At 55.3% G+C, this 25138-nt stretch overlaps 9 protein-coding genes across 9 annotated transcripts; 5 read left to right on the top strand and 4 right to left on the bottom strand.

The window, feature by feature from the left end:
* Window positions 1–556: 556 nt before the first annotated feature.
* On the top strand, window positions 557–2741 carry LTR77_006323 (uncharacterized protein; the record flags this gene model as incomplete). Its single annotated transcript, XM_064803565.1, has 7 exons — window positions 557–1285; window positions 1343–1393; window positions 1464–1674; window positions 1727–1942; window positions 2013–2178; window positions 2231–2634; window positions 2683–2741. 7 exons carry the CDS (start codon window positions 557–559, stop codon window positions 2739–2741), a joined length of 1836 nt encoding a protein of 611 aa, XP_064658480.1.
* A 388-nt stretch (window positions 2742–3129) lies between these two features.
* LTR77_006322 (uncharacterized protein) lies at window positions 3130–4053 on the top strand (the record flags this gene model as incomplete). The annotated part of the gene is made up of 1 exon (XM_064803564.1): window positions 3130–4053. The coding sequence occupies one exon, from the start codon at window positions 3130–3132 to the stop codon at window positions 4051–4053; it is 924 nt and encodes a 307-aa protein (XP_064658479.1).
* Window positions 4054–4134: 81 nt separating this feature from the next.
* cnd1 (condensin complex non-SMC subunit Cnd1) lies at window positions 4135–7913 on the bottom strand (the record flags this gene model as incomplete). The annotated part of the gene is made up of 2 exons (XM_064803563.1): window positions 4135–4305; window positions 4365–7913. 2 exons carry the CDS (start codon window positions 7911–7913, stop codon window positions 4135–4137), a joined length of 3720 nt encoding a protein of 1239 aa, XP_064658478.1.
* A 232-nt stretch (window positions 7914–8145) lies between these two features.
* On the top strand, window positions 8146–12523 carry LTR77_006320 (uncharacterized protein; the record flags this gene model as incomplete). Its single annotated transcript, XM_064803562.1, has 2 exons — window positions 8146–9527; window positions 9973–12523. 2 exons carry the CDS (start codon window positions 8146–8148, stop codon window positions 12521–12523), a joined length of 3933 nt encoding a protein of 1310 aa, XP_064658477.1.
* A 52-nt stretch (window positions 12524–12575) lies between these two features.
* Window positions 12576–14763, bottom strand: LTR77_006319 (uncharacterized protein; the record flags this gene model as incomplete). Its single annotated transcript, XM_064803561.1, has 7 exons — window positions 12576–13778; window positions 13835–13910; window positions 13958–13971; window positions 14028–14225; window positions 14282–14300; window positions 14355–14515; window positions 14575–14763. The coding sequence occupies 7 exons, from the start codon at window positions 14761–14763 to the stop codon at window positions 12576–12578; spliced, it is 1860 nt and encodes a 619-aa protein (XP_064658476.1).
* Window positions 14764–15265: 502 nt separating this feature from the next.
* Window positions 15266–17050, top strand: LTR77_006318 (uncharacterized protein; the record flags this gene model as incomplete). Its single annotated transcript, XM_064803560.1, has 1 exon — window positions 15266–17050. The coding sequence occupies one exon, from the start codon at window positions 15266–15268 to the stop codon at window positions 17048–17050; it is 1785 nt and encodes a 594-aa protein (XP_064658475.1).
* Window positions 17051–17105: 55 nt separating this feature from the next.
* On the bottom strand, window positions 17106–17880 carry LTR77_006317 (uncharacterized protein; the record flags this gene model as incomplete). The annotated part of the gene is given in 2 exon segments (XM_064803559.1): window positions 17106–17125; window positions 17142–17880. The coding sequence occupies 2 exon segments, from the start codon at window positions 17878–17880 to the stop codon at window positions 17106–17108; spliced, it is 759 nt and encodes a 252-aa protein (XP_064658474.1).
* A 418-nt stretch (window positions 17881–18298) lies between these two features.
* Window positions 18299–21727, bottom strand: LTR77_006316 (uncharacterized protein; the record flags this gene model as incomplete). Its single annotated transcript, XM_064803558.1, has 2 exons — window positions 18299–21503; window positions 21681–21727. The coding sequence occupies 2 exons, from the start codon at window positions 21725–21727 to the stop codon at window positions 18299–18301; spliced, it is 3252 nt and encodes a 1083-aa protein (XP_064658473.1).
* A 1482-nt stretch (window positions 21728–23209) lies between these two features.
* LTR77_006315 (uncharacterized protein) lies at window positions 23210–25045 on the top strand (the record flags this gene model as incomplete). The annotated part of the gene is made up of 2 exons (XM_064803557.1): window positions 23210–23423; window positions 23472–25045. The coding sequence occupies 2 exons, from the start codon at window positions 23210–23212 to the stop codon at window positions 25043–25045; spliced, it is 1788 nt and encodes a 595-aa protein (XP_064658472.1).
* Between the last annotated feature and the right edge of the window lie 93 nt (window positions 25046–25138).

Here is a 25138-nt window from a genome sequence, read left to right as displayed (position 1 = left end):
CATCAATAGTCCATGTGGAGGCGCTACGAAGTCTGCGCAGCTCAGAGGTCCAGCTCCCGAGGCGCCTCGTCCGCTTCGAGGCTCCATTCTGGCGCGTGGAAACTGATGTCGATAAGACGAGAACCTTCCTATTATGTCCCGGGCATCACATGATGAACCTCGTACATTTCCAGCGAACGGCTCTCGCGTCGCCGTTATCACGCGCAAACGCCACTGCCGTCAGGACCGCGATTACTGGGGTAGTCATAAATTACACGGATATCGAATAGATAAAGGATAGTGTTTGATCGGTCCCAGCCGATTCGCCAACAGCTTGAGATTGTGGAGGATCAAGGACGATTAGGACACCATCAAGAGCACTTGGCGCAGGAAGCAACGACCCGTGGGGCCCTTGCCCTGCGACACCTGCCTCATCTGGAATGGCAAGGTACCTGAAGCACGACCAAGCTCCAGGACAAAGAGCCGCCTTGGCCTCATCGCTCAGACACAAAATGGACGCTCCCGCCGTGTCAAGGCGAGCGCCCCAGTGCTTGTCCCTCGTCTGCCAACGTCGACGATGTATTTCTACAAGCTATCCCTCTCTCTCTGCGCCATTGGCATCGCTGGGACGACCGCCTTGCCGCCTCGCGTTCGCTCTGATTATGCCGTAAAGGAGCGTCACCCGGTACCCTTCAACTGGGTTGAATCTGGCCCGGCACCAAGGGAGCAGAACATCCACTTGCAAATTGGCCTGAAGCAGAGCAATGAAGGCCAGATCGAGAAACACTTAGTGGAGACCTCTGACCCCAAGCATGAACGCTATGGACAGCACCTCAGTCTCGCCGATGTGCACAACATGGTCAAGCCGTCCGAAGAGACGTTGGAGCTTGTCAGTGCTTGGCTCGAGGATCATGGCATCCGCGAATACGTGCACAACCCGTCGAAGGACTGGGTATCGGTTATGATGCCCATCGAGAAGGCCGAAGAGCTTCTGCAGACCAAGTATTCGACCTACAAGAACTGGAACGGAGCTGAAGTGTCTCGTGCACCGGAATGGTCACTGCCCCAGCATCTGCACGAGCACATCGATGTTGTGCAGCCGACGACATCCTTCTTCCGTGCATCGCCTCAGACCTACCAGCCTCTGATGGACGATGCGAATGCTGTCCACCAATGGTGGGAACAGTCTGGAGCGGCTCGGTATACAGAGACTGATGACGAGGCCTCTGGTGCATCGATCTCGAAGATCTGCAACATTTCTTTCACCACGCCAAAGTGTATTCGCACTCTGTACGGGACGATTGATGTTAGTGTCCAACAATAGTTGATGTCATGGTGCTCACTGACGCTGATGTCCTTGCAGTACAAACCTCAAGTCCCAGGCAAGAACAAGATTGGAATTACCAACTATCTGGTATGACTGCCTTGCTCGCCAGATCTTGATTTGATCGTAGATTTGAAATTACATGCTGACACTTACAAAGAACGAGACGAGTAAGCGCTCAGATGTTGCAAAATTCCTGCGCAACTTCCGCCCTGCTGCCGCAAAAGCCGCTCATGAGTTTGAAATTATCCAGATTGCCAACGGCAACAACGACCAGGGACCGTACACTGCTGAGCAGATCGAGGACGGGAAGAACATTGAAGGCAACTTGGATGCCGAGCAGGCGTTGAGCATTGGCTGGCCCACTCCGCGTACGTTTGACGTGACTCCGCGTGTCGATACCACTCGCTGACCCGCACTAAGTGATCGCTTGGAACACCGGTGGCAGCCCGCCTTTCAAGCCTGATGCCAACACGCCTACTGACACCAACGAGCCTTACAATGTCTGGCTTAACTACGTGCTCGGCCAGGACGATCTTCCACAAGTAATCAGCACATCTTACGGCGACGACGAGCAGACTGTTCCAGAGTCCTACGCCAGAAGAGCCTGCCACGGCTTCGCCCAGCTCGGAGCTCGCGGTACCAAACCATGGGCAAAATCCTACCGCGTCTGAGACACTCGCTAACCCTTTTGCCCTTCTGTTTGCAGGCATCTCCGTCTTCTTCTCCTCCGGCGACTCTGGTGTCGGCGCGAATGGCACGTGCTTCAGCAACGACGGAAAGCACACTCACCAATTCATCCCGTCCTTCCCTGCTGGTTGCCCATGGGTGACCGCCGTCGGCGGCACGAAAGGTTTCGAGCCTGAGGTTGCTGTGTAAGGATTTTCCATCGCTACCTCTACGACCATTCCATTAACAACCCAACAGATCCCGCTACGGCTCTGGTGGCGGCTTCTCCAACTACTTCAGGACCCCTCATTACCAGAAATCCACCGTGCAGGCATATATCGAGAGCCTCAACGGCGAGTACAATGGCCTCTACAACAAGCAGGGTCGCGGATACCCCGACGTCGCCGCGCAAGGCAACCACGACGTTATTGTCTGGGCCGGCAACATTACGACCGTCGGTGGTACTTCCGCATCTAGCCCATCTTTCGCGGCGGTTATCGCACTCGTCAACGATGCTCTGATCGCCGCTGGAAAGCCAACCCTTGGTTTCCTCAACCCGTGGCTGTACAGCGGCGCGTACGAGGCGCTTACGGATGTTGTTAGTGGGAGTGCTATTGGTTGCAACACTGCTGGCTTTCCAGCGCAGGGAGGTTGGGATGCTGGTAAGTCACAATTCTTTCTATCATGTGGATGTTGCTAACGTTCCGCAGTGACTGGTTGGGGCACACCAAACTTTGGCAAGCTGGTTGATGTCGCGATGTCCAAGTGAACCGTCCTTTGTTTGCATCGAAAGACATTTCCGTCCCACACGACCCACCCAGTGACAACACTGTATCTAGCTTCACGTAGCATGGACATTGCATAGTTATGCGACATTAGCTACGTAAATCAACTCGATGATCAAATGCATACCTCGGTCTGTGGTCGTTTCGCCCGCCGAGGCAGTCTCCTCCAGATTCTTGACTACACATCCAGGTGCAGCAGTGCTCTTGAAGATGAAAGCATGTTAGCCAGTACACCCTAGTCTTACAGCTCGAAGGCTTTACGAAGGCTCTGCTAGCAGTGCCTCGTCTGTTTTATTGTAACAGCAGGTTGACAGTCAACAGCTCTCCATCCATCCATCCGTCAACAACACCTCTACCCCATCTACAAACACCATGTCTAACAAACCAACAACGATAGACCTCACCAAAATCAAACCTCTCACCTGGACCGTCCAAACTAAATACAACGCCTCCTCCATAATAACCTACAACCTCGCCCTCGGCGCCTCAGGAACAGACCTCTCACTATGTTTCGAAGGGCACCCATCATTCCACGCTCTCCCAACTTTCGGCACTCTCCCCGTAATCAGCGCCATGGGAGCCGTCACAAAGTCAATGCCAGACTTCCTCCCCAGCTTCCAATCGCATAACCATGTCCACGGGGAACACTACCTCGAACTTAAACGACCGTTCCCCATCCCCAAGCCAGGCGAGGAAGTCACGCTCGAAACCACAGCTAAAGTCCTCGAAGTCGTCGACCGGCGGTCCGGAGTAACAGTCTGCGTAGCCATCACCACCTCTGACGCCGCCACCGGCTCCGAAATCTGCTACAACGAATGGACGTCCTTCATCCTGCGCGTCCCCGGCGCCGGCGCAGCGACCCACTCGCTCGACCGCGGCGCCATGTCGAAGATCTATCCCTCTCCCGATCGGAAACCAAATGCTGTGCGTGAGTTCCGGACGTCCCCGGAGCAGGGGGCTTTGTACAGAGCTGCGAGTGGAGATCTCAACGCCCTCCATATAGATCCTGAGGTAGCGAAGAAAGGCGGGTTTCCAGGTCCGATATTGACGGGGACGGCGACGTTGGGGGTAGGGGTGAGGCATGTGTTGGAGGCTTTTGCGGACGGGGATGCGGGGAGGTTTAAGGGCATGAAGGTGCGGTTGAGCAAGCCGGTGTTTCCGGGGGATGTTGTGAGGACGGAGATGTGGAGGGAGGAGGGCGGGAGGGTGGTGAGGTATCGGCAGTGTGTTGGGGACGAGAGGGTGGTGATGAAGGATGCGGCGGTGTTTTTGCATGAGGGGAAGGCGAACCTCTGACCGTTGTATTGATGCTACGAAATCAGTATGGATGGGTATCTACCAGCGCAACCTTTACCAACGCCATCCGGTATGTCGAGGCTATGCGGCGGCTTCAACGGCCTTACAGCCCTCTCCAACCATCTTCGTAATCTCTTCGTTCTTGTGCGGTAGCAGACCCAACGCAAAAGCAACATCGTTCCACTGCCGCTCGTTCCCGGCTCTGGCAAGTCTGGGAGCCAGCTTGCTCGCCAGCTGTTTGGCATGCTTGTCCTGTTCATGGGAGTTAGTAGAGTACAGGAAGCGTTGGTATGGTGCAGCGGCGAACGTACCTTCTCAATAAACCCAGCCAAGAACTTTACAATCCTTCTGAAGCTATCCTCCTCCAACGCCTGGTCCGCTGACAACAAGCTGAACATATCCACGAAGTGGTTGTACACAGCATTGTCCTTGCCGGCCAACTCGCCGAAGAACATCCTGCTCATCTCACGTATTCGATCGTCTGAATCTTCAACGCACTTCGCCATCTCGCCTAGCTGACCCTTGACCTTCACTTGGCCAGCCAGGATGAGGAAGGTAAGGGTCATCAAACACGTACGCTTGACCTGTAAGCTCGAGTCGGAAAGTCGTCGGTACAAGAAGTCTGTGTTCTCGTCGATGAGATGGTTGAAGCACACCGCCATATCACCAAGAGCAACGACCAGATTGCTCCGCGTGATGGCAGATGGGCTTCGCTCGAGAATCGTGATGAGGAGGCCCAGATTTGCATCGCAGTATGCCGAACTCACGCACATCAGCTTCGCCATGCACAATGCAGCCTGTGCTTGCAGCTCGGAATTGGCGTAAGAGGTGTTATTGCTGCAAATCTCCTTGACGAGGGGGCCGAAGTTGGTGAGCAATGAGTTCTTGCCGTACTGCAGCTCCCTTTCGCGGATGTGGGTGATAGCATCTGTAAAGTCGTCCTCGCTCGTGCCGCCGATGAGGTCGAGCTCCTCTTCTGCTGTGGGCTCGTCCTTCTTGCCGTCGTTCTTTTTGGCGGCTGGAGTCTTGCCACCAGGTATCTTCTTGACCGGCGGAGGGTTTGGATTCGTCTTCTCCTTTTCGACCTTCCGTCGTTTGAAGTCCTGCTCGCATAGCTCGAGGTGAACAATCTGCTTGAGCGCGATGTGCCCAACGACGAAGAGTAGCTGCGATAGACCGATTGCAGACTTGCTGCTATCTTCGGTTGCGGGTTGCTCTGCTTCTGGTTCTGGTTCTAGTGCAGGGCCGTCGCTCATCTCGATGTCACCATCATCGTCTATCTGGCCCGTCTCGGCTGCCTCTGGCTTTGGAGAGCTTTTTGGTGCAAACACGGCCTTGGTCTTCCTCCTCAAAACTTCGGAGCACAACACATCAGGATGCTTTGACAGTGCGTAGATAGCGCCAATAGCTTGCTCAGCCAAACCGTACCAGTCCTTGCTCTCGCTCTCGATGTCCATCACATTCGCCAGGCAAAGCAGGACAGCGTGATCGTTCGGTAACCTTGTGTTAGCTTTACCCTCCACACCCTTCGATGGCTTGCTGTTAGTCATGCGCATAAGGGCAATGCAAGTGTATCTCGCCAATACAAGATCTCGTCGACCAAGCGTCCCAAGGCCGATTCGTAGACAAGTCTCCATCTCCCTGACGATGATATCCGGGTCTGCGAGTGCGAGCATGCCCAGAATGATGATGGCACCACGTCGCTGCTGCTTGCTGATCTCCTTCTTCTGGACGCCATAGACTTGCCAGAGCTTCTGGATGACGAGCTCACCGATCGCTTTTTCCTTCATCATGGTGGCCAGTAGCTGCTCGAGACTCGTCAACTCGGCTGGAGAAGCACCAAAGGTCAAGCTGATCATGTTCCGGGCGACGTAGTTGGCGGAGTCGTTGGCCGAGAAGTTGCCAGGAGCATCGAAGAACAGGCCCTTGTAGCATTCTATCAGATGGGACTGCACACCCTTCCCTTCATCGCTGTTGCCCTTGGTCCAGATGAGTCTCAACATCTTCCTGATGCCAGACTTGGCGGTCTCGATACGATAGGCGTCTGCTACAACGAAGAAGTCCATAGCTTCGATAACCTCGCTCTTGTTCTTCGATCCTAGCAGCTGCGAAATGTGAGGAGACGCTTCATGGAGAGTCTCAATGAATCTGAGAGCCTCGATGTAGTACCGGCGAGTGAGTTGGAGCTTGTTCATGGCTTCGGCTGTCGCAGCGTCCTCCTGTGCTTTTTGGAAAGCGGCCATCTGCTGTTCTTCGGTCATCGGTGCTTTCTCTTCTACTTGAGTGGCATCATCCAGCAAGCTTTCGTCGACTGTCTGCTCAGCTTGGGCCTGCTCGCCGAGGCCAGGAGTGCCGGCCGGGGGTTTGAGGGCATTCAGCTCCGTCTCGCACGCTTCCAGACGTTCGTTCCACTCCCTGTGGTTCAGCAGCCCACCGTGCAGCGCTGCAAATGGATGTGTAGCGATGAGCTTCCCGAGCAGCTTGATGGCGTTGCGTCGGACATTGCTGCTCTTGTCTTCCAGGCTTCTGGCGGTTAGCTCTGCTGCCTTCTGTCGTCGTTTCGGGAACTTCGTCTCCAGGTCACCGAACAGCTTGCCGTAGACCTGCAGCGCCCTGCATCTGCAATATGGGTTGACATCGAGGAAGCGCTCCTCCAACACGTCGAAGAATGCATTGATCTGGCCCTTGGTGTTTTCGTTACGCTCTCCTTCCTCGGCTTTGCTCAGCATAGCAATCAGATTTCCGCAGACCTCGATGATGGCACATCTCAGAGTGTAGTTTTCGCTCTCAAGCAATTTGGCGAGATAGGTGACCTGCCTCTGCACAACTCTGGGTGCCAGCTCGGAGAGCCGGGCCACGAATGTCGAGACAGACTTTGGACCTCTGGTGTCGTTTGCCGAGAATTCTTTGTTCGACAGCTCCTTCATCACCTCTTCTGCCAGCTGTGGATAGTCGTATTGCTCCGAAAGAATGTTGAGAAACTCAGCCATTGGCTCGGCCAAATGCTCAAAGTAGGTTAGATTCTGGATGATGCTGGTCTGAGCTCCGTAGGCATGACCGTGGTGTTTGATCGCAACGCAGAGCACTTTGAACGCGTGCATTCGAATTGCTGTGCTCTTGACCCGCTGCTCGCTCTCCAGAATCATGTAGGTCGGCCGTGTGAACATGCCGATGAATGTGTCCCTTTCGCTGGTTGTCACAAACACCTTTGCCAGCTTCAACTTCATGACCTTGGTCATCGTGTCCAGTGCGGTCTGCAACTGCGCTGAAGGATCCCAATTGCCATCTTTTTGTACACCGGCTTTGCCCTTTGCGCCCTTTGCACCCTTACTTCTTGCTGCTGGAGCAGATGACTTCTCTGCATTCTTCGTTTCGACAGCCGCTACGCACCATTGCAACAGAAAGCCGAAGATCTCAAGGATCTGCTTGTGCTGCGCCGTGTCCGTCTCGCCTTCTTGCTCTTCATGGTGCACGATCTCGGCTTCGGCACCAAGACCACTGATGATCAAGTCGAAGATTTTTCCGAGTGATGTCGGAGGGATGAAGGATGCTTGCCTAGAACGTGCGAGGAGTTCATTGTCAGATCTGGGATACTTGATACTCTGTTGGTGTAAGGGAACTGTGGGAGCGCACTTTAGTAGAAAGAGCAGACTGTCGAGATTGCTCGCCTGTGTTATTGACTCCGGGTTCTCGCCGATAGCATCAGATATGGGATTGACCACGCTGTTGATGAGGCCCGCGGTAAAGGCATCCGGATCGTTCTCGCAGTCGATGAGCGCTGCGTCCGCTTCGGGGCTGAGGATGCCTTGAGGGTCGTCGAGGTATGACTGCAGCGCCGTGTTGACGTCGAAGTCCGCCATGTTGCTGAGCGTGTGCGCACGCTGGCGCAAATATCATGCGCAATAAGTAGACAGCCGTAGAGATGAGGTTGTTGTTCGCTCTGGCGCTTGTTTACTTGGGCTTGGCGCTGTGTTTACGACGCGGGGAAAAGACGCGATCCGCTCTTGCCCTACACGTGCCTGCAAGGTACCCGCTGCTTCTTCCGCCCTATCTCACGTGAACGTTGCTCTCACAGCTGGTGAGCTACTCGACATGGCGACGGTGATGAGGAGAACGCGAGACCGCGAGATGGAGGTGGAGAACATCGCTCCTCAAGGCGGTGAGAGCACCGAAGGCGACACAGAGGAAATGGACGAGAGCAAGGACCCAATGGAGGAGAGTGGCGGTACAGTGTCCGACGAAGAAGACGGGATCGACCACGAGGTACTCGACGACATGGAGCGCTTCGAGCAGAGCTTCAAGAACATCAGCCAGCGTTATCGACTCATTAACCGCATCGGCGAAGGCACCTTCTCGACTGTATACAAAGCCGAGGACCTCTTATACGAGCACTACGATAACAGATGGGACGTGGACGCCGACAAGGAGAATGCGAACAGCAGCTCTTCGTTGCAGAAGCAAGCTTTGAACCGCCAGCAGAGACCGAAGTATGTCGCCATTAAGAAGATCTACGTCACCTCATCGCCGCTTCGCATTCTGAACGAACTGGAGCTGCTGAAAGACCTTCGCAATGCTCCGAACGTCTGCCCTCTCATCACAGCTTTCCGTCATCAGGATCAAGTCATCGCTATCCTGCCATACTTCCAACACAAGGACTTCCGCGAGTACTATCGCGACTTCACCATCTCCGAGATGAAGGTGTACTTCCAGAGTCTCTTCTTGGCTCTGGAAGCCGTCCACCACTGCGACATCGTGCACCGAGACATCAAGCCCACCAACTTCCTCTACTCACCAGCTCAGCAGCGTGGAGTGCTTGTCGACTTCGGGTTAGCAGAGCGAGAAGGTACGGACTACCACCACTGTGCCTGCTGCATGGAGACGCCCGACCGGACCCGTAAGATTCAATCGTCGGTGTACGCTGCTACTGTCTCCGCCGCACGCGCAGCTGGCCAGCCCGTGCCCCCACCCAGCTACCCGAACAATGACCAGCGCTCGTCTCGTCGGGCCAACAGAGCCGGCACACGTGGCTTCCGCGCACCAGAAGTTTTACTCAAGTGCACGGCACAGACCACCCGCATCGACGTCTGGTCATGCGGCATCATCCTACTCACTTTCCTGAGCAAGCGCTTCCCCTTCTTCCACTCCGCCGACGACATAGACGCCTTCCTCGAACTCTGCTGTATCTTCGGCAAGAAACGGATGAAGGACTGCGCTCTGCTGCACGGCCAGATCATGCAGACGAATCTACCCACACTCAGTGAGAACGGGCATGGTTGGGAGAAGATCCTGCTGTGGTGCACGAATCGCAACAGGAGGGAGACTGGTAGCGACGGAAGGCTCACTTTAGAGGAGCGAGAGGCTATCGACTTCATGGACCGCTGTCTTGCGCTGGATCCTGCTAAGAGGATGGATGCTTCGCAGGCGCTGGACCATCCGTTCCTGGCTGGTGTGGGTGGAAGTCCGATGACTTACCAGTAAGGTGGGCCGGTCCCTCGACCAGGCACGACGTATGAATGAATGGGCATAAGGTGGCTCCAAGAGCGTTTCAGGCGAGATACCGGCATGAATCGGCGCAAGAGTGCTTTCGATCACAGGAGGAGATACCCTTAGATGCATGTTTTTAACGCTGACCAATTTTACACTTGATTTTGCAATCGTCGACTTGCACGAGCGCGGTCTCTCAGCAACGATTAGATCCCCTGCCTATGAGAGTGTGGACATCTCTAGCATGTGATGAAGTGAGTGGCAGTGCCTTCTTTCATGCCGATCGTTTCCCGATGAAGCGCGATCGCGTTCCGACTTGCCACGCGAGCCCGTCCAGCCCGTCCTTCCACAATGGATCTTCAGCACTGCCTCCACACAACCTGGACGTCAAGACAACACAAGAAACTCCGCTGTAATTCCTTAACCCTTCGACAGTCGAACCTTGTGTCATAACTCACCATTCAATGCCAAAACAATGGAAGCCGCCCCACCCTCCTACGAGAAAGCCACCATAGTCGACTACTGGGACCTCGTAGCCCGCTACATCCCCTCCAGCGACCTCTGTTCCGCCGCCCTGGTCTGCAGCAGATGGCACTCGACCTTCGCGCCCCATCTCTGGGGCAATCCGGCCTCTCACTTCGGTATCGAGAATGACCGCGTCTACGTCGCTTTGACGAAGTTCAAGCGGACTCTTCAAACTGCTCGACTGCTTGTTCGTGCTATGACGCATACGCTCCATCTACCACCGGCGCACGCGGAGATTTATAATGGACCGCATGCGGATTGGCTCAGGGATATCCTGGAGCGGCTGCCGAATTTGCAGTCGTTGATTGTGAGAGGGTTGCCGTTCTTCGACCACTCGGCGCTATGGGCGCTGAAGTATAATCCTCCTAAGCCGGAGGCTAACGATGGACTGCCTGCTGGTGTGTTTGAGATGCCAGGCTCCATCGGACGGAGTTTTCAGCGTCCTAGCGATTTTGTGCCATCTTTTGGTCTGCGGCTGCTGGACGCCTCTCGGTGCCCGAACGTTACTTCAAGCAGTTTTGCCCAGGCTTTGGCACGGTTTGAGAACCTGTTGTACGTGGACCTGTCGTACACGCCTCCGGCGCGGGACCCAGCTGTGCTGAAGACTTTGAGGAAGTTCACCGGGCTTCAGGTGCTTAAACTTCGAGGCATTGGCCTGACTGATGACGGCCTGAGCATCGTGAGCGACGCCATCGGTCGGAGAGTGAGGTCATTGGACGTCAGAGACAACCACATTACGGACAGAGGAGTACGACTGCTTCTCGATGACTGCTTCATCGTGGCTGGTGTCGGTAATAGCGATCCAGGATCCGGACAACGATCACCATCTCTTCTGCCTTACATGGGTGCTGAGATGCTTGAGATCTACCAAGGCGAAGAGCTTGAGAGCTTCCTTCGCAACGCTTTCACGGGGAGGTTCGTTGGTCGACTTGCCATTGAAGATGCCCCAGAGGGTGGTATCACGCACCTTTACGTGACAGGCAATCAGCTGAGTGTGGAAGGCGTCTCTGGACTGGTGAGGTCGGGCCGGCTGCATGTGCTTGATGTGGAGTCAGTCACATGCGGCATGACAAGGCATCTCTCCAACGCCGGCCGGGATCTGGACGAGTCGAGCACTGCCATGCCAGGGGTAGAGAAGCTTACGCCGATGCTCTCTAAGCATGCGACAGACGCCATGACCTTTCTCCGGATCGACCATGGCCTCATCACAAAGGATGCTCCCAACCTGGATCCTGATGGAGTCGTACAAGGCCGTGCTGAGCTGGGTGACACGCCCTTACCAGACCTTCCAAGGTATGCTGCTGAGCTTGATTCGAGACCAGTGCATCCCGAAGTATTTGAGATGCCGGACGCACAGACTCCGACGTATGAGCTGCCGGGCGATCCTCTGCGGTTCGTTGTTTCTCCCGCAGTGAACGACCCACAGCATGGGAACGAGCAAGACGATGTGCCTGCACCCGGTCCTAGGAGAGGAAGTGTCTTCGCGCCAGAAGTGGTGGACACCTTGACCGCCGAGACCGAAAGGATGGAGCTTCTGAGTCCTGTGTCTACGTTGGGAGAGGGCACGCTAATGGCAAACGATGGTTCCATGTCTCCAATGTCTCCTGTCCGGTCTCCTTCATCAGCATCGCCTGGGATGATGCACGCCTCAGAACCCTCGCTGCGGCCTAGAACGTACTCCTCGGTGGTCGACGAACGCAAAGCCCGCCTCAATGCTCACAAAGCCAATCGGCGTAACCTGCATCCAGCCATGCTCCCGCATGTGCGCACGCTTGTCCTGACGGATGTACCACCATTTGCGCCAAGCAAGGAGCTCGCTGACCGTCTGATATGCTTCATCCGCCAATGTGCTGCAGAAGCGTGGCTGGCCAAAAGACAGGCGGATCTCGATTACTCTCTCCCCCCAGGTCGTCGCGGACATGCTACAGCACTGAAGCAGTCTGCCGAAAAGGTCTTTGCGCTGAAGCGCCTCGTACTCGAGCTGGCACCTGAAAGAGGCACAAGGCGAAGCAGCAAGGCAAGCCCTTGGGCGCACAACTCCACCAAATCTATGACTGAGGACCGCGACAGCGAGGCGCTGTGGTCGGCAGCTGAGACCGACTTCAGTTTCTTTGGCGACGAGGACTACAGCTTCCCGAGTTTGGAGTCTGGACGCTTTGCTCATGCTCGATCGAACGAGAAGGAAGTGAGCTTTGGAGGCGCTGGTCCACAGCAGGCGTACAATGTCAGGCAGAGAGCGCCTGTGGTGCCGAGATTCGACACTGTCGCTCTTCTGTCTGCTTTCCGCAAAGAGAGAAAGCTCGCACACCAGCGCAGCCTTGCTGCTGGCTTGGTCGACCCACAGACGGAAGGCTATTGGGAAGGCTTGGTGCAGGTTGTTCGGCCCGGAAGCGGTTTACGACAAGACGAACAGGAGGACTACTACGGCAATCGCTTTGAGAATGGATATCTGTACAGATGATAAATGCTGATGCTATCAGCGACTGATGAATACAGCCACCGGCACTTCGTACTCAGAACCGGCCATCATCCGCCTTCACCAAGTCCGCGCCCTTCTCCGCCACAGCATACGTACTAGCCATGATGTTCCCAGAAACATGCCCAGGGAAGACCGAGGCATCGATTACACGCAACTTGTTCACTCCTTTCACCTTCAGCTTATCATCCGTCACTTCTCCCATCGTACACGTGCCGATCAAATGATACTGCGTCGAGATATGGTTCTTCACGAACTCCACCCGCTCCTCCTCGGTTTCAATACTGGCGTCCTTTGGCGGCTGAATCCTGTCGCCTAAGCTCTTTGCCAGGATTGGCCGGTTGGCGACCTTGTCCATCCACTTGATGCCAGCAGCCAGTATCTTCGCGTCGGCGTTATTACGGAAATATCCTGGATCGATGCGAGGTGCCTGCATAGGGTCTGAAGACGTAATGTGCACCGTCCCCCGAGACAGTGGGTGCTCCAGACACACCAGCAAAGATACCCTGTTCTTCCCATCCGGCGGCACGGAGAAGAACTTCACCTGGCTCTCGCCGGCCGTCATATCGAGCTGGCATGGAATACAGAAGGTCTGGATATTCGCGAATGTCGGATCGGACAGTTGTTTCACAATGATATCCTCCTGCCGCTTCTCGAAATCTGTCTTCGCAAGCGAGTTCTTCCGGACTTCTTTGATGGTGGCATTCAATTGCTCCGGCGACACAAGACTAGCGTACGACACGAATCCCATGAGCATGCCGGGACTGCCGTAAGGGCCATTGTTGTCCTTGTCGTATTGCTCCTGTGCGGCTTTGGCGTACTCGGCGCCGTGCATTGAGTCCATGGATATGACACCATCAGCCAGGTCATACAGCATGCCGCCTAGAATGTGGTCCTGGAAGTTCGCGCCTACACGGTCGTTCTCGACTTTACATTCGACGCCTGCTTCTTTCAGTACTTTGGGGTCGCCGATGCCTGAGAGCTCGAGGATCTGAGGGCTGTTGATCACTCCGCCGGATAGGATGACTTCCCGAGAGGCTTTGATGGTGTAAGTTTGGCCGTTGTGGATGAAGTCTACGCCTGTGGCGGTACTTCCGTCCAGGTTGACTTTGGTGACCATGGCTTCGGTTAGGACTTTGAGGTTCGGACGGCCTAGGTTGGGTCGGAGGTAGCCCGTGGCTGAGTAACTACGGCGACCTTTGTCGGAGGTTCGATCGACTGCCGCAAGGGAGGAGTAGAACTGGTGGAAGTCGTCAGCATGGCGCTCGGATCCGGATCCAATGGAAGGTCACTTACACCCATATGGTCGCCTGACCAAGCGTCGACGAGCGTACTTGGCTTGCCACCGACTTCGTAAGCGGCGGTACAGAAACTAGGACTATTAGCGCGAGACACAGAACACCAAATCGATCAACATACTCTTTTTCATATGGCTAGACAAGTCATCAGCACCGAACTCCTCGTTGACCAGTCAAGCAGGACCGCTCACCTGATAGAAGTCGTTGAACGACGTATGGATCGGACCATCACTACCATGATACTTCGTCTTCATCCCAGTTGGCATGAACTTCTCATCGACCCGGTCGTCTTCGAGAGGATCAAGACACTGGTGCTTTCGAAAGTACGGAGCCATACCATCGAAGCCCCAACCCTTGTTACCGAGCGACTCCCAGCCGTCATAGTCGCCCTATCATTCGACTGTCAACCCTCTTTTCAAGGCACAAATGCTGAAGAAGGACTCACTTTGCTTCCACGGACGTACCTGAAGGACAACCGATCAGTTAAACTACTCGTCAACAAAATGACAGGCACTCACATCAAGTAATTGATACCGGACGAACCACCAAGTAGTTTGCCCCTGGGCATGGAGTACGACTTGTTCGCTGCTGTTGGTTGAGGGACGCTGTGGAAACACCAATCATACTTCTCTCGACCGATCAATGTTGGATACAAGCTAGGCGTGTAGACTTGAGGGTCCTATTGAGCAAGGCGACAGTATCAGCTACCAGTTGGGGGTGTTGGCTGGCGATACTTACATCCATCCGATCAGAGCCGGCTTCAATCACTCCGACCTTAACATCAGGGTTCTCGGTCAATCGAGCAGCAACGCAGAGCCCGGCTGTTCCGCCTCCAACAACAACATAGTCGAAATCCTGTGCGGTGAACTCCTTGACGCTACAAAGAGCAGACCCGGCGTGGCCATTCGTGTTTCCGTTTGTTGCCATGATTGCTGGCTGACTGCTGTTTGGAACGATTGTTGATTGACGTTAAAAGTACGAAGTGACGAGGAACGATACGACTTCGAGACGGAGAGGGAGAAAATATATACTTCCAATCGATCTGGATCACTTCGGTGCAATGGAGCCTATCATGTCTCTCTGTAATCCTCCTTTGTGAGTAGAACGAGTAGCCGTCACAGAACTGCTGCTGCGTATAGCTTCCCCTCCTGCGAGGTTGCTCGGAGTCCCCCAGTGCTCAAACCCCCATCGTCAACCGCCTCCACATCAGGCGGGGATAGAGTTTAGTTGCAGCTGTTATTTCCGGCAGAGCAACACTTGGACCAAAAAGTCGTGCTGACGAGACTGACTTGTGTCTCGCGAAGTCTCGAGGAGAACCTCGGTTCGTGGACCTCACTTGTTCCGTCTCAACCTTGGCTGTGGTTGGTGGTCTTCGTGGCCATGTAAACGATCGAAAAGAGCGCATCTCGCGCTGCTCCATCGACTAAACATGCCAGAAGACTCAGCGAAGAAGGCTCCATCTGGAGACCATTCAAGCTCTCAGTCTCAAACAGACAAGGCAACATCTAGAGCAGCCCAAGTCTCAGACCACCTCTCGCCTCCCCAAGACAACAAACCCAACAAAGGCCGCCGGCGACGAAAAGTCAAAGACGATGAACTTCCCGCCGACTACAGCGACCTCCTGGGTCAAATGCGCACAATGCGTCGCATGGCCAACACACCGGATACCACCAAAACGGGCTACATCCGTCAGAAGGAATCCGGCAAACTCTGGGTCCGCGAACGCATAACTCTTCTCCTGGACAAAGGCTCTTTCAAAGAAGTTGGCAGCGTCGCTGGCCACGTCAAGTGGAAACCGCTCGGTGGGATCAAGGAGGAACCTGAGGAGTTTACTGCATTCAACAATCTCCAAGGATTTGGCAAGTTGCGTGGGAGGCAGATTGTGTTTACGGCTGATGACTTTTCGATTCGAGCGGGACATCAGGATGGGAACTTGATGGCCAAGACGCTGTATATGGAGAAGATGGCTATTGCGTTGAAGTTGCCTATGATTAAGTTGGTGGATGGGAGTTCGGGTGGCGGGTCGGTGTCGTCGATTGCGAAGCAGCAGTTTTCGTATGTGCCGCCGATGCAGGGTTTTGATACTGTGATCGCGCAGCTGAATATGGGGATTCCTAACCTTGGGGCTGTGCTGGGTCCGGCTATTGGTTTGGGTGCGGCCAGAGTGGTGTGCTGTCACTTCTCAGTCATGGCGGCTGATGTTGGATCGTTGTTTAACGCTGGCCCGAAGGTCGTCGCCGGTGCTACGTTCGAAGAAGGGCTGTCGTTCACAGAGCTGGGTGGTCCAGCGATGCATTGTACCAACGGGACGATCGATAACTACGCCGCCACTGAAGCAGAAGCATTCGAGCAGATACGGACAGTGTTGGGGTACCTACCCAACTGTGGAACACAAATGCCTCCTGTGGTCGCCTGCGAAGACCCCTTCGACCGGGTGGCAGAGAACCTCCGATCAATCATCCCCCGAAGACGAGAACGAATGTACGACCCGCGCAAGATCATCTCAACCGTAGCAGACGAAAGCTCTTGGTTCGAAATCGGAGCGCTCTGGGGCCGAACCGCGATCATCGGTCTTGCAAGACTTTCAGGCCGCCCGATCGGTATCGTGGCGAACAACCCTGAAGTTGGCTCCGGTGCGCTTGATACTTTCGGCTCGCAGAAGATCACCCGCCATCTCAAGTTTTGCGATGTCTTCAATCTACCTGTGCTACAGTTCGTCGACTGTCCGGGCTACGCCATTGGAACGGTGGCGGAGCGGACCGCGACGATGCGGTGGGGTGTTGAGCTGGCTAAGGCGTACTACTCTACCACGATGCCAATGTTCCACGTCATTGTACGAAAGGCGTACGGCGTGGCAGGCGGAATAATGGTCGACTGCCGAGAACCTCATGCGCGTGTTGGCTGGCCGTCTGGTGAATGGGGTAGTCTGCCGCTGGAAGGAGGAGTTGAGGTTGGCCATTCCGCTGAGCTGAGGCAGATCGAAAAGGACAGTGGTCCAGAAGCGAGGAAGGCACGACTGGAGGAGCTCGATACCATGTACAAGCGACTCATGAACCCTGTGCGGACTGCGAACCACTTCAGCATCGAGGAGCTCATCGACCCGGCACGAACGAGGGAGGTGGTTTCAGAGTGGGCCAGGATGCAGTACGAAAGTGTGCTTCCTGAACGAGTGATCAAAAGGATACACGGGGCAGTACAGCCATCATATGCGTGATCATACCAAACCGACCTACATAGACCCGACTAAAGCTTCGCCTTCCCTTCCCCCATCAACTCCCCATCCAACTCACTAGTGCACAAAATACACGTATCCCTCAACGCCGGCAGCCTATCTTTATGATTAACCTCCTGATAATCCTCCCCGGCAAGCATATCAACAAAATGCCCAATACTCGGATAATGCGCCAGCGCAATCTCATCCCACCCGGCGCGATCCTCATCCGCACTCCCAAACTCCGGCACAACTTTGCCGACAATCTTCGCTGTACCTCCGCGCTTGGAACCGATGGATTTAGCAAACGCGGCGCCGTAGCGGAGGTAGCTGTCGTGCGCTTCTTTGCCCGGTTTGAAGGCGAGGAGGTTGAGCATGCTCATTGCCCCGCCGCCAAGGGAGAAGGACTTGCTCCATTCCAGGAGGTCCGGGGCGAGCTCGAGGCCTTGGGAGGAGTTGGACATTTTAGGCTTGTTCATTGAGCCGGTTAGGGCGGGGACGGAGGATGGGTTTGGGTGGAGGAGGTTTTGGTTGCGGGCGTGGAAGTCCTTGGTAAGGCTGGAGGGGACGCCGGCGGTGATGCTCCAGTGGGCGGAGATGGAGGTTTTGTCAAGGCATTGGGAGGGCATTTTCTCGGAGGCTGGCAAGATGATGAGGAGATCCCATTTTGTGTCCAGGAGTTCTGGAACGGAGAGTTTTTCTGGTTTGATGATCCATCGGACTGCTCGTGAGACGACGTATGGCTTCACGGAAGATGAGTGAAGCGCTTTGACATAGTTGGAGATGGTGTTGTCTTTCGCAAGAGCGACCAAGTGGACGGTGGCGAGAGGCATCTTGATGGTTGTGAGATGAGATGATGCAGTCGTCGAAGTGAAGTGAGGGAAGCAGTGTCGTGGACCTTGACTGGGTGTCGTTCGATGAGCCTCGGCATTTTGTCAGAGGTGGTGCAAGGTGATGTTCTCTTGACGATGAACTCCGTACCGCACATCCGACCCCTCGAAAGCACATTCTGTAGGAAGTATCGGGAACAAGGAATGAGACTTAACTGGTGAACTTGGGGTGTCTTTTGCATTACTTCATACCTATCGTGACACTGCGGTGCCAGACCACATCTCATCCATCTCACACTCTACTCATGTCCACCCGATATGCTGCTAGCATTACCTAGCCGCTACTCATACAAGCAAATGCATCAGATCGATCTTCCTCAGCCTCTCCATATCACTACTGAGTGTGTGCGACTCTTTCTCGTCACTGCGAATTCTGCCTCTGCAGCCCAGCAGCACAGCTATTGTTCGACCAGCGGAGCGCCAGATCGTCCATGAAGAACATCCTCTGCTCATCGCCAACGAACGCTTGCATCTGCAGCCCAGTCAAACCACGGAACGAGGTCGGTAAGTCCACCTTCTGTAGCTGGCAGTCTTCGGAACGGCGGCATGCCGGCACAGTCGCATTGTGCTGGAAGGTGAGAGCTTCGATCTTGGTAGCCAGACCCCACGTGTATGCAGAGAATACCAGGACGCAAGGCTGAGGGCCTCGATTGTCACAGCCGAACCAGGCGTTGAACGCATCGAACCAGTATGCAGACATGCTCTCACGCGGACCGTCTCCAATCTCGCCAGGCTTGATGTAGTCGCCGTTGTCTGGGTGCTTGGACCTGATGCCGCTCGCGTTGCCCAGGAAGACTGCCAGATGCGGTGATGACTTCGGCGTATACGGCTCCGAGGGCTCGGGAGCGTACACGTAGCCGTCGCTGAAAGCCAGGTGGTGGTAAGGGCTCAGGATCGGCGGCGCCTGCGTGATGTCTGTGTTGTTCTCGTCCGATGGCGTAAAGTTGGGCAGATCATCGAAGTCCATCATGAAACGACCATGCTCGCCGCAGCCTGCGCTTGGTGTGGCGGTGGCAGAGGGTGCTGGGAAGGGGTTCGATGAGGTTATGTTGGCACTCGAGCTGTGAGCTGAGGTATGGCTCGAGCTGGTAACGGACCTGGTCGTTGTCATGGTCTGCGGTTGCCGGGTGAGAGACTCGTTCTTGCTTCCAGAGCTCGCAGTGGATGTAGAAGACGTTGTCCCCGCGGAGGACTTAGTGGAAGACCTTGGTTGAGCAGTCGTACGCTTCGTGGTCGAAGAGTTCAATGTACTGGAGCTTGACTGGCCCGAGGAGCGTCCGGAGCGCGAAGGCGAGGCTCCTCTGGTCGACGAAGAAGTGGTGACGGCCAAGCTTGTCATGTCAGAGGAGGACGGTGCTGTTGCTCCAGATTTGGTCGGTAGAGCCGACGAAACGGTCGGGTCATACTGCGAGACAGGATTCGTGTGGGAAGAAGTTGTTGACGCACTTGACACACCACCGGGTGGCGTCTCTGCAGGCGACAAAGATGCGCGAGTCTTCGAGATTGACGTCGCTCTCGTTGAGCTGTTCGTGCTGTAGCTGATCGTGAGAGACGCAGTGCCTTTGCTGCCCGTAGACAAAGTAGAGGCCTTCCCAGTGCTGCCCGCCTGCACAGAGACCGAAGTGCAATTCGACGAGACCACGGAGCTTGCTGATGATGCAGAAACTCCACGCGCGACGCTTGAGCTGTTCGAAGGAGCAATAGTCGAACTCGACACTGGCGAGCTGATTGGACTCATCGTGTACGGGACGAGGCTCGGAGCGCTGGATGTTGTGGCCATCGGTGGCACGGTACCGGTCGTATTGACCTGGACTTGCGATGAGCAACTGGACAGACTGCTTAGCGGCGCTGTACCAATCGCAGAGGTTACGTTCTGGCTCGACGCCGACACACCAGAAGGTTGCATGCTTGATGCGAATGTCAATGTTGTGTTCAGGGTCGAAGTTGAGATCGAAGATTGGGCCGAACTTAAGCTTGACGAGGTGCTCATCGAGGATAGCGGGTTAGCAGTTGACATAGGCGAGCTGATTGTTGCGGTGATTGCGCCAACTGCACTGCTGGTTGGCGTCGATGAGGCCGAGCTCAATGGAGATGGTGAAGTTGGTGCCTCCGATTCAGCCGGGCTTAGCGATGGCGAACTTGTGTAACCTCCGATCGTGACAGGAAGGGCGGTGATGGTCGTGACGTAGCCACTGCCAACCTCAGATGGACCAGAGGGAAAGATGGTCGTGGTGTAGCGCACGGCGATTGTACTTGTGAGGTACGTTGTGGTGGTGGACGTCGACTGCTCACTACTGGCGGGCGTGAAATACACCGACGTCAAAGTCGACATCTCAGGCTCGACGGAAGAGGCTGCTGCTGGCATGAGGATAGCAGTCGTAGAAGTCGAGGCGTTCCAGCCGCCACTTGCCATGCCTGGGAAGGAGCTGCGAGCGGAGGATCCGATCGGGGCAGATTGAGCCTCCGTGAGAGTGTAGGTCACGAAGTGGGTGCTCGTTGAAGTCGAGGTCGTCGTGATGTCCGGGCTGACAAAGCTGTACTCCGTGGAAGTGTAGGTCGGCACGGTGATCGACACAGCCTCGTTGTCCGGGACAGCAGTGAGAGTCGTCGAGATCGACGGAGTGCTATCGGTAGCTTCGAGAGATGGTGTGATGAAGACCGAGGTGGTAGCGGTGACGAGGGACACGCCAGAAGTGGGAGACACTCCATTGACCCAAACCGTGCTTCCAGAAGGATCGACGGTGTAGACAAATGGCAACGTAGACCCGCTGGTGCTTGGACCGACGGTGACGAACGACGTCACGGTTTGAGTCGACGTGGATGTATAAGGCAGCGCCGACGCCACGCTGGTGTTGTTGCCGCTCGCCGGTGAGACCAGGGCGCTCGATGAAAGACTGGTCATGCCAGCAGTGATCGTTTCAGTGATTGGGATGAAGACAGTGCTGATGCTGGTGGTGTTGCATGCAGATGCTCTGGTAACCAAAAGTAAGTATTCAACCAAACTGTAGAGCGAGCCAAAAACAGTCAAGACAAGTATTGACATGAGTAGCAGTGCCCGGAGAGACCTCCACGCTTTCCTGTCGTCGCGGAGCCGGTCGAGGGTAGCCACGCAGACCTCAGGAGCATAGTGTTCGTCGATTTGGCGACACCATCTCCTGAGCCAAGGGAGCGTGTCTGTCAATGACTGGAAGAACAAATGATGAAGCCATTCCACGATTCTGTGTCCAAGGGTTCCTAGAGCGCGATCGTGTGCTTCCCACTCCTCCCAAGCGGCATCAAGCTCTTTGTCGGTCGGGCCATCGAGAGAGGATATAGCCGAGTCATTTCTTGAAGACTGCCGGCTTGATCGTTCGGCCTTGGATATCACTCTGCCAGGAGAGACAGTTCCAGCCGATTCTTGACGTTGTATGCGCCTCGACCTGGGCGAAAGTCTGAGTTTGGGAGGTCGTGGCCACCAGTTGTTGAATGTGTTGTTGATTTTTGCCATGGCGAGATGCGTTGCGAGGTATGCTGAGTTTTGCTGATTGTGCTGCGCAATGTTCGCTTGCTTGGATGCTGGAAAAGAGCTGTACATGTATGAGGGGTGGCAAGGTGAATCCATCTTCTGAGGAAAACTCCAGCCCAGTAGGCCGTGGTTCCGTGGACAACCATTTAGGGCTAGAAGGCGAGTCCAACGCGAGTCCAGGTGGTATCCAGGGCACTGCAAACGACATGCATCGCGAGAAAGGAAGGGTCGAACTTACCGATGAGCAGGCGCAGTGAGCGCCACTGCTGCGAGGGTGTTCCGCATGATGGCGGTGCGATGGAAGTAATGAACGACTGTGGTGGGTGATGATAACGAAGGTGGTGGTGAGTGTAGAAGGGACTAAGGATGAGGTTGGAAGTGTCGAGCGAGAGGAAGATCTTTCGGTGGGGAATGAACTGACGTCGAGGAAGCTGTGACGACCTAGTGCCCTTGGCAGTTGTATGAGGAAGGAGCGACTGACGCTGGCTTCATGTGTTTGACCTCACCTCATCTCCTCGACATCAGCCACATACCTATCACACACGCAGCCGCTGTGGATTTGCGAGGATGGAACAACACCGAAGCGGTCGCGTCCCTTCAATCATACAGTGAAATTGAGGAGTGATACCTACCGGTCTCGAATTACGACACGAAGTGGTACAAACACCGCAACGCAAACACGAACACAACGCAGGTCCTTCCGAGATTTGTCCTCTCTGCTGAGTCCTGTGAACGATCTCGAAGGCTCAGTCGTGCGTCCTCCCGTCATACTCATCATGGCAACTGCAGCAACCCGAGCGGTCGGCCTTTCGTACGGTGCTCCAAATCACAGCAGTTTCCGAGATATTTGCACGCATTGGAAGCAGGCTGGCGGTACCTGATCACACAATACCGCTGCACAGCCGGAGAAAAGAACTGGCAACACTTGAGCAAAGGATTTTTCATATTTCAGGCAGGATTGTACTCACTCCTGAGTGTGGCGTTTATCGTTGCCCGAGCGAAGCAGGTGCAACGTCTGCGGGCCGTAGCGGTATTTGTTACACTGTGTCTCAGGGGCGGACTCATCTCACTCGTACTGCCACGCTCGTGTAGCGGATGCGATGTCCTCCTGCCGCGTTCTCTTGCACTCTCTGAAGTTTGAACATCTCGGTGGCGCTATATCGGTACATGCTTTGCAAGAGAAGATGGTACTTCATAAGCATGAGCCGCATGCGACACGGCCTGAGGACGGATGCCTGCCTAAGCTCCACGGACTGATATTCATGGGTCCTCGTGGTCCGCATGAGCCTCCCTATCTGAGACCTCTCTCCTCATGACCTTGGTCTCCAGACCACCGCCGCAAGAGTGCATCTCGATGAATCATCCATTGTTCTCCGTCGTGGTAGTAAACAAAAGAATCTACCATCTCGACCACGACGTAGTCTATCAACGAAAGTGAGGTGCAGAAGGACAAACAAGGTCTGTCTCGAGTGCCGTGCTGTCTCCTTCCTGCCAAGGCAATCGTCGACAAGGGTCCAACTCTCTTCTCCACACCAGCCTGGACTTGAAGATTACCTCTCGACTCGACCACATCCATTCTCTGAAGGCGCACCGGCTCAGAAATTCCTCTCCGACGTCTACGTGAGCACAGCCATACTCCCAATTCTCGAAAACACCTCCTACCCTCTCGGCGACAGCAAGACTCATACATCCCAAGCCAACCCGTGCGACTCCAGATCCCCGCGACCCCACATCACGGATGTCGAGGTTCTCGAGCACACGATAACAATGAACGGCTATCCACCCTTCGCTGGGGCCAACAACTCAGCTCACAATCAGTCGAGAAGTTCAGTGGACATGAGCCAAGGCGGATCAAGGATGCAGCACCGTGGGTCAGTCGATATGGGCCAGAACGGCTCACGAGGGCCTGAGAGGAACGGCATGCCGATGCCAGTTGGAGGACCTCAGCGGGGGCCTATCGGAGGTCTACCAAATTCGAAGAGTATGTGAGCGAAGCTTAGGCTGTGAAGACATACTGACAATCAAGCAGACACACAGCTGGTGCCATGCAAATTCTTCCTACAAGGCACATGCCAGGCTGGCCGAACCTGTCCCTTCTCCCACGACGTTGAGGCAGCAGCGCGGCCTGCACCTTGCAAATATTTTTCAAAAGGAGGGTGCAAGTTCGGACGGAAGTGTGCGCTCCTACATATCACATCGGACGGCACAGTCCTGAACAGAGCGCCGCCTTTCCCGCCTGCACATGCTGGTCCACCATTTCCTGGCGCTCCACCTCCTCAAGCTTTCCAGCAGCCTCCGCCGCCTGGTTTACTCTCGTTACAAGCTCAGGGATTGGAGCCGAGACCGCATGGCGATGTGCCAGCCGACTACGATGGTCACCAGTATGGGCACATGCGCAATGGGTACGATAGACCACAGATCGACATGACCTACACGTCAGCCTCACCCACATATGGCTCTCCACCACACGACAGCCGGTTCGCACACTCGCCACCAGGCAAGGGTTTGTCAGTACTGGATGCGCCTCTACCGAACTCCTTTGACAGCAATGGCATATCCATGGCAGCTCGGAACGGTCCATTTGCGGCGTCAGTACCCTCGAGATTCGGCGTAGAGTCACCACCTTCATCCCTACCTCGCAAGTCGCAACTTGGCAACACCGCGCTAAGAGACCTGCACAATTCAGCATTCGGCGACAGAGGCATGGACGGCGTACTGGCGGGCTCTTCACCACCCAGCGGACCAGACGAGCCACTCACTTTTCCAAAGCGCTCACTACACGCCGACAGATTACGCGAACCAAGACAGCAAATGATCTCTGCCTCACTCGGCACCAAACTCCCCACCCAATCCTTCGAATACTCGGACGATGAAGAAGATCCAGACACTGACCGCGAAGAAGACCTCCTCCCCGCCAGCCTCCGCGACCTCATCCCCGAAGGCCGCTCGCGCAAGGAATCCCGCTCCTACATCGAAGACGAAAACACACCCGCCTCCTTCCTCGCCTCCCAACGCCGCACCATCTCCGGCCAGCGTATTCCACAAGACACGAGCACGAAATACGGCAGCCCGCACTCTTCCAGCCCTTCCCGCTTCAACGGGCACGGGCTCATGCGCAGCTACAGCGGCCGAGACAGCGAGGGCTTAGTAGGCTCTCCGCTCCGCAACTCGAGCTCCTACTTTATCACCTCCCATCCGCGAACGAACGGCGATCTGAGCCCGACGGTCAGCAGTCCGCCGCGACAAGCGAGCATGAGCATGTTGACGAAAGAACTACAACGGACCAAGCTCGACGTTGCGAACTCGCAAGCCGCTTCAGTGGGTATGACGCGCACAACGTCCAGCGGCTCTACCGGCGGCCGCAGCAGCTTAGATCGCGCCATGAGCGGCACAAGCGTCGGAAGGGAGCGAATCGACGAAGAGCAGGATCTATTCGATATGGATGAAGTGGGCGGTGATTCTTCACGAACGGCTCCCAGAGCAATCAACAACGACCGCGGGAGTGGGAATGGGAATGTATGGGGTGTTGGGAGGAGTTACGGGTCTTCGCCCGCTAGGGAGGCTACTTTTGGTGCGATTGGGGGACATCGGACTGCGAAGTAGAGGGAAGGGGAGATAGATTTTTATGAGGACATGAGTTGAGACACGACTTTGACGAAGCGTGGCGTTGGGATGTGATGGGAAATGATCAGTGCA

The sequence above is a fragment of the Saxophila tyrrhenica genome, assembly GCF_035928015.1.
Source record: "Saxophila tyrrhenica strain CCFEE 5935 chromosome Unknown scaffold_9, whole genome shotgun sequence".
Classification (NCBI taxonomy): Eukaryota; Fungi; Ascomycota; class Dothideomycetes; order Mycosphaerellales; family Extremaceae; genus Saxophila; species Saxophila tyrrhenica.
The sequence above is the reverse complement of the archived record's forward strand: the minus strand, read 5'-3'. Positions and strand labels throughout refer to the sequence as shown.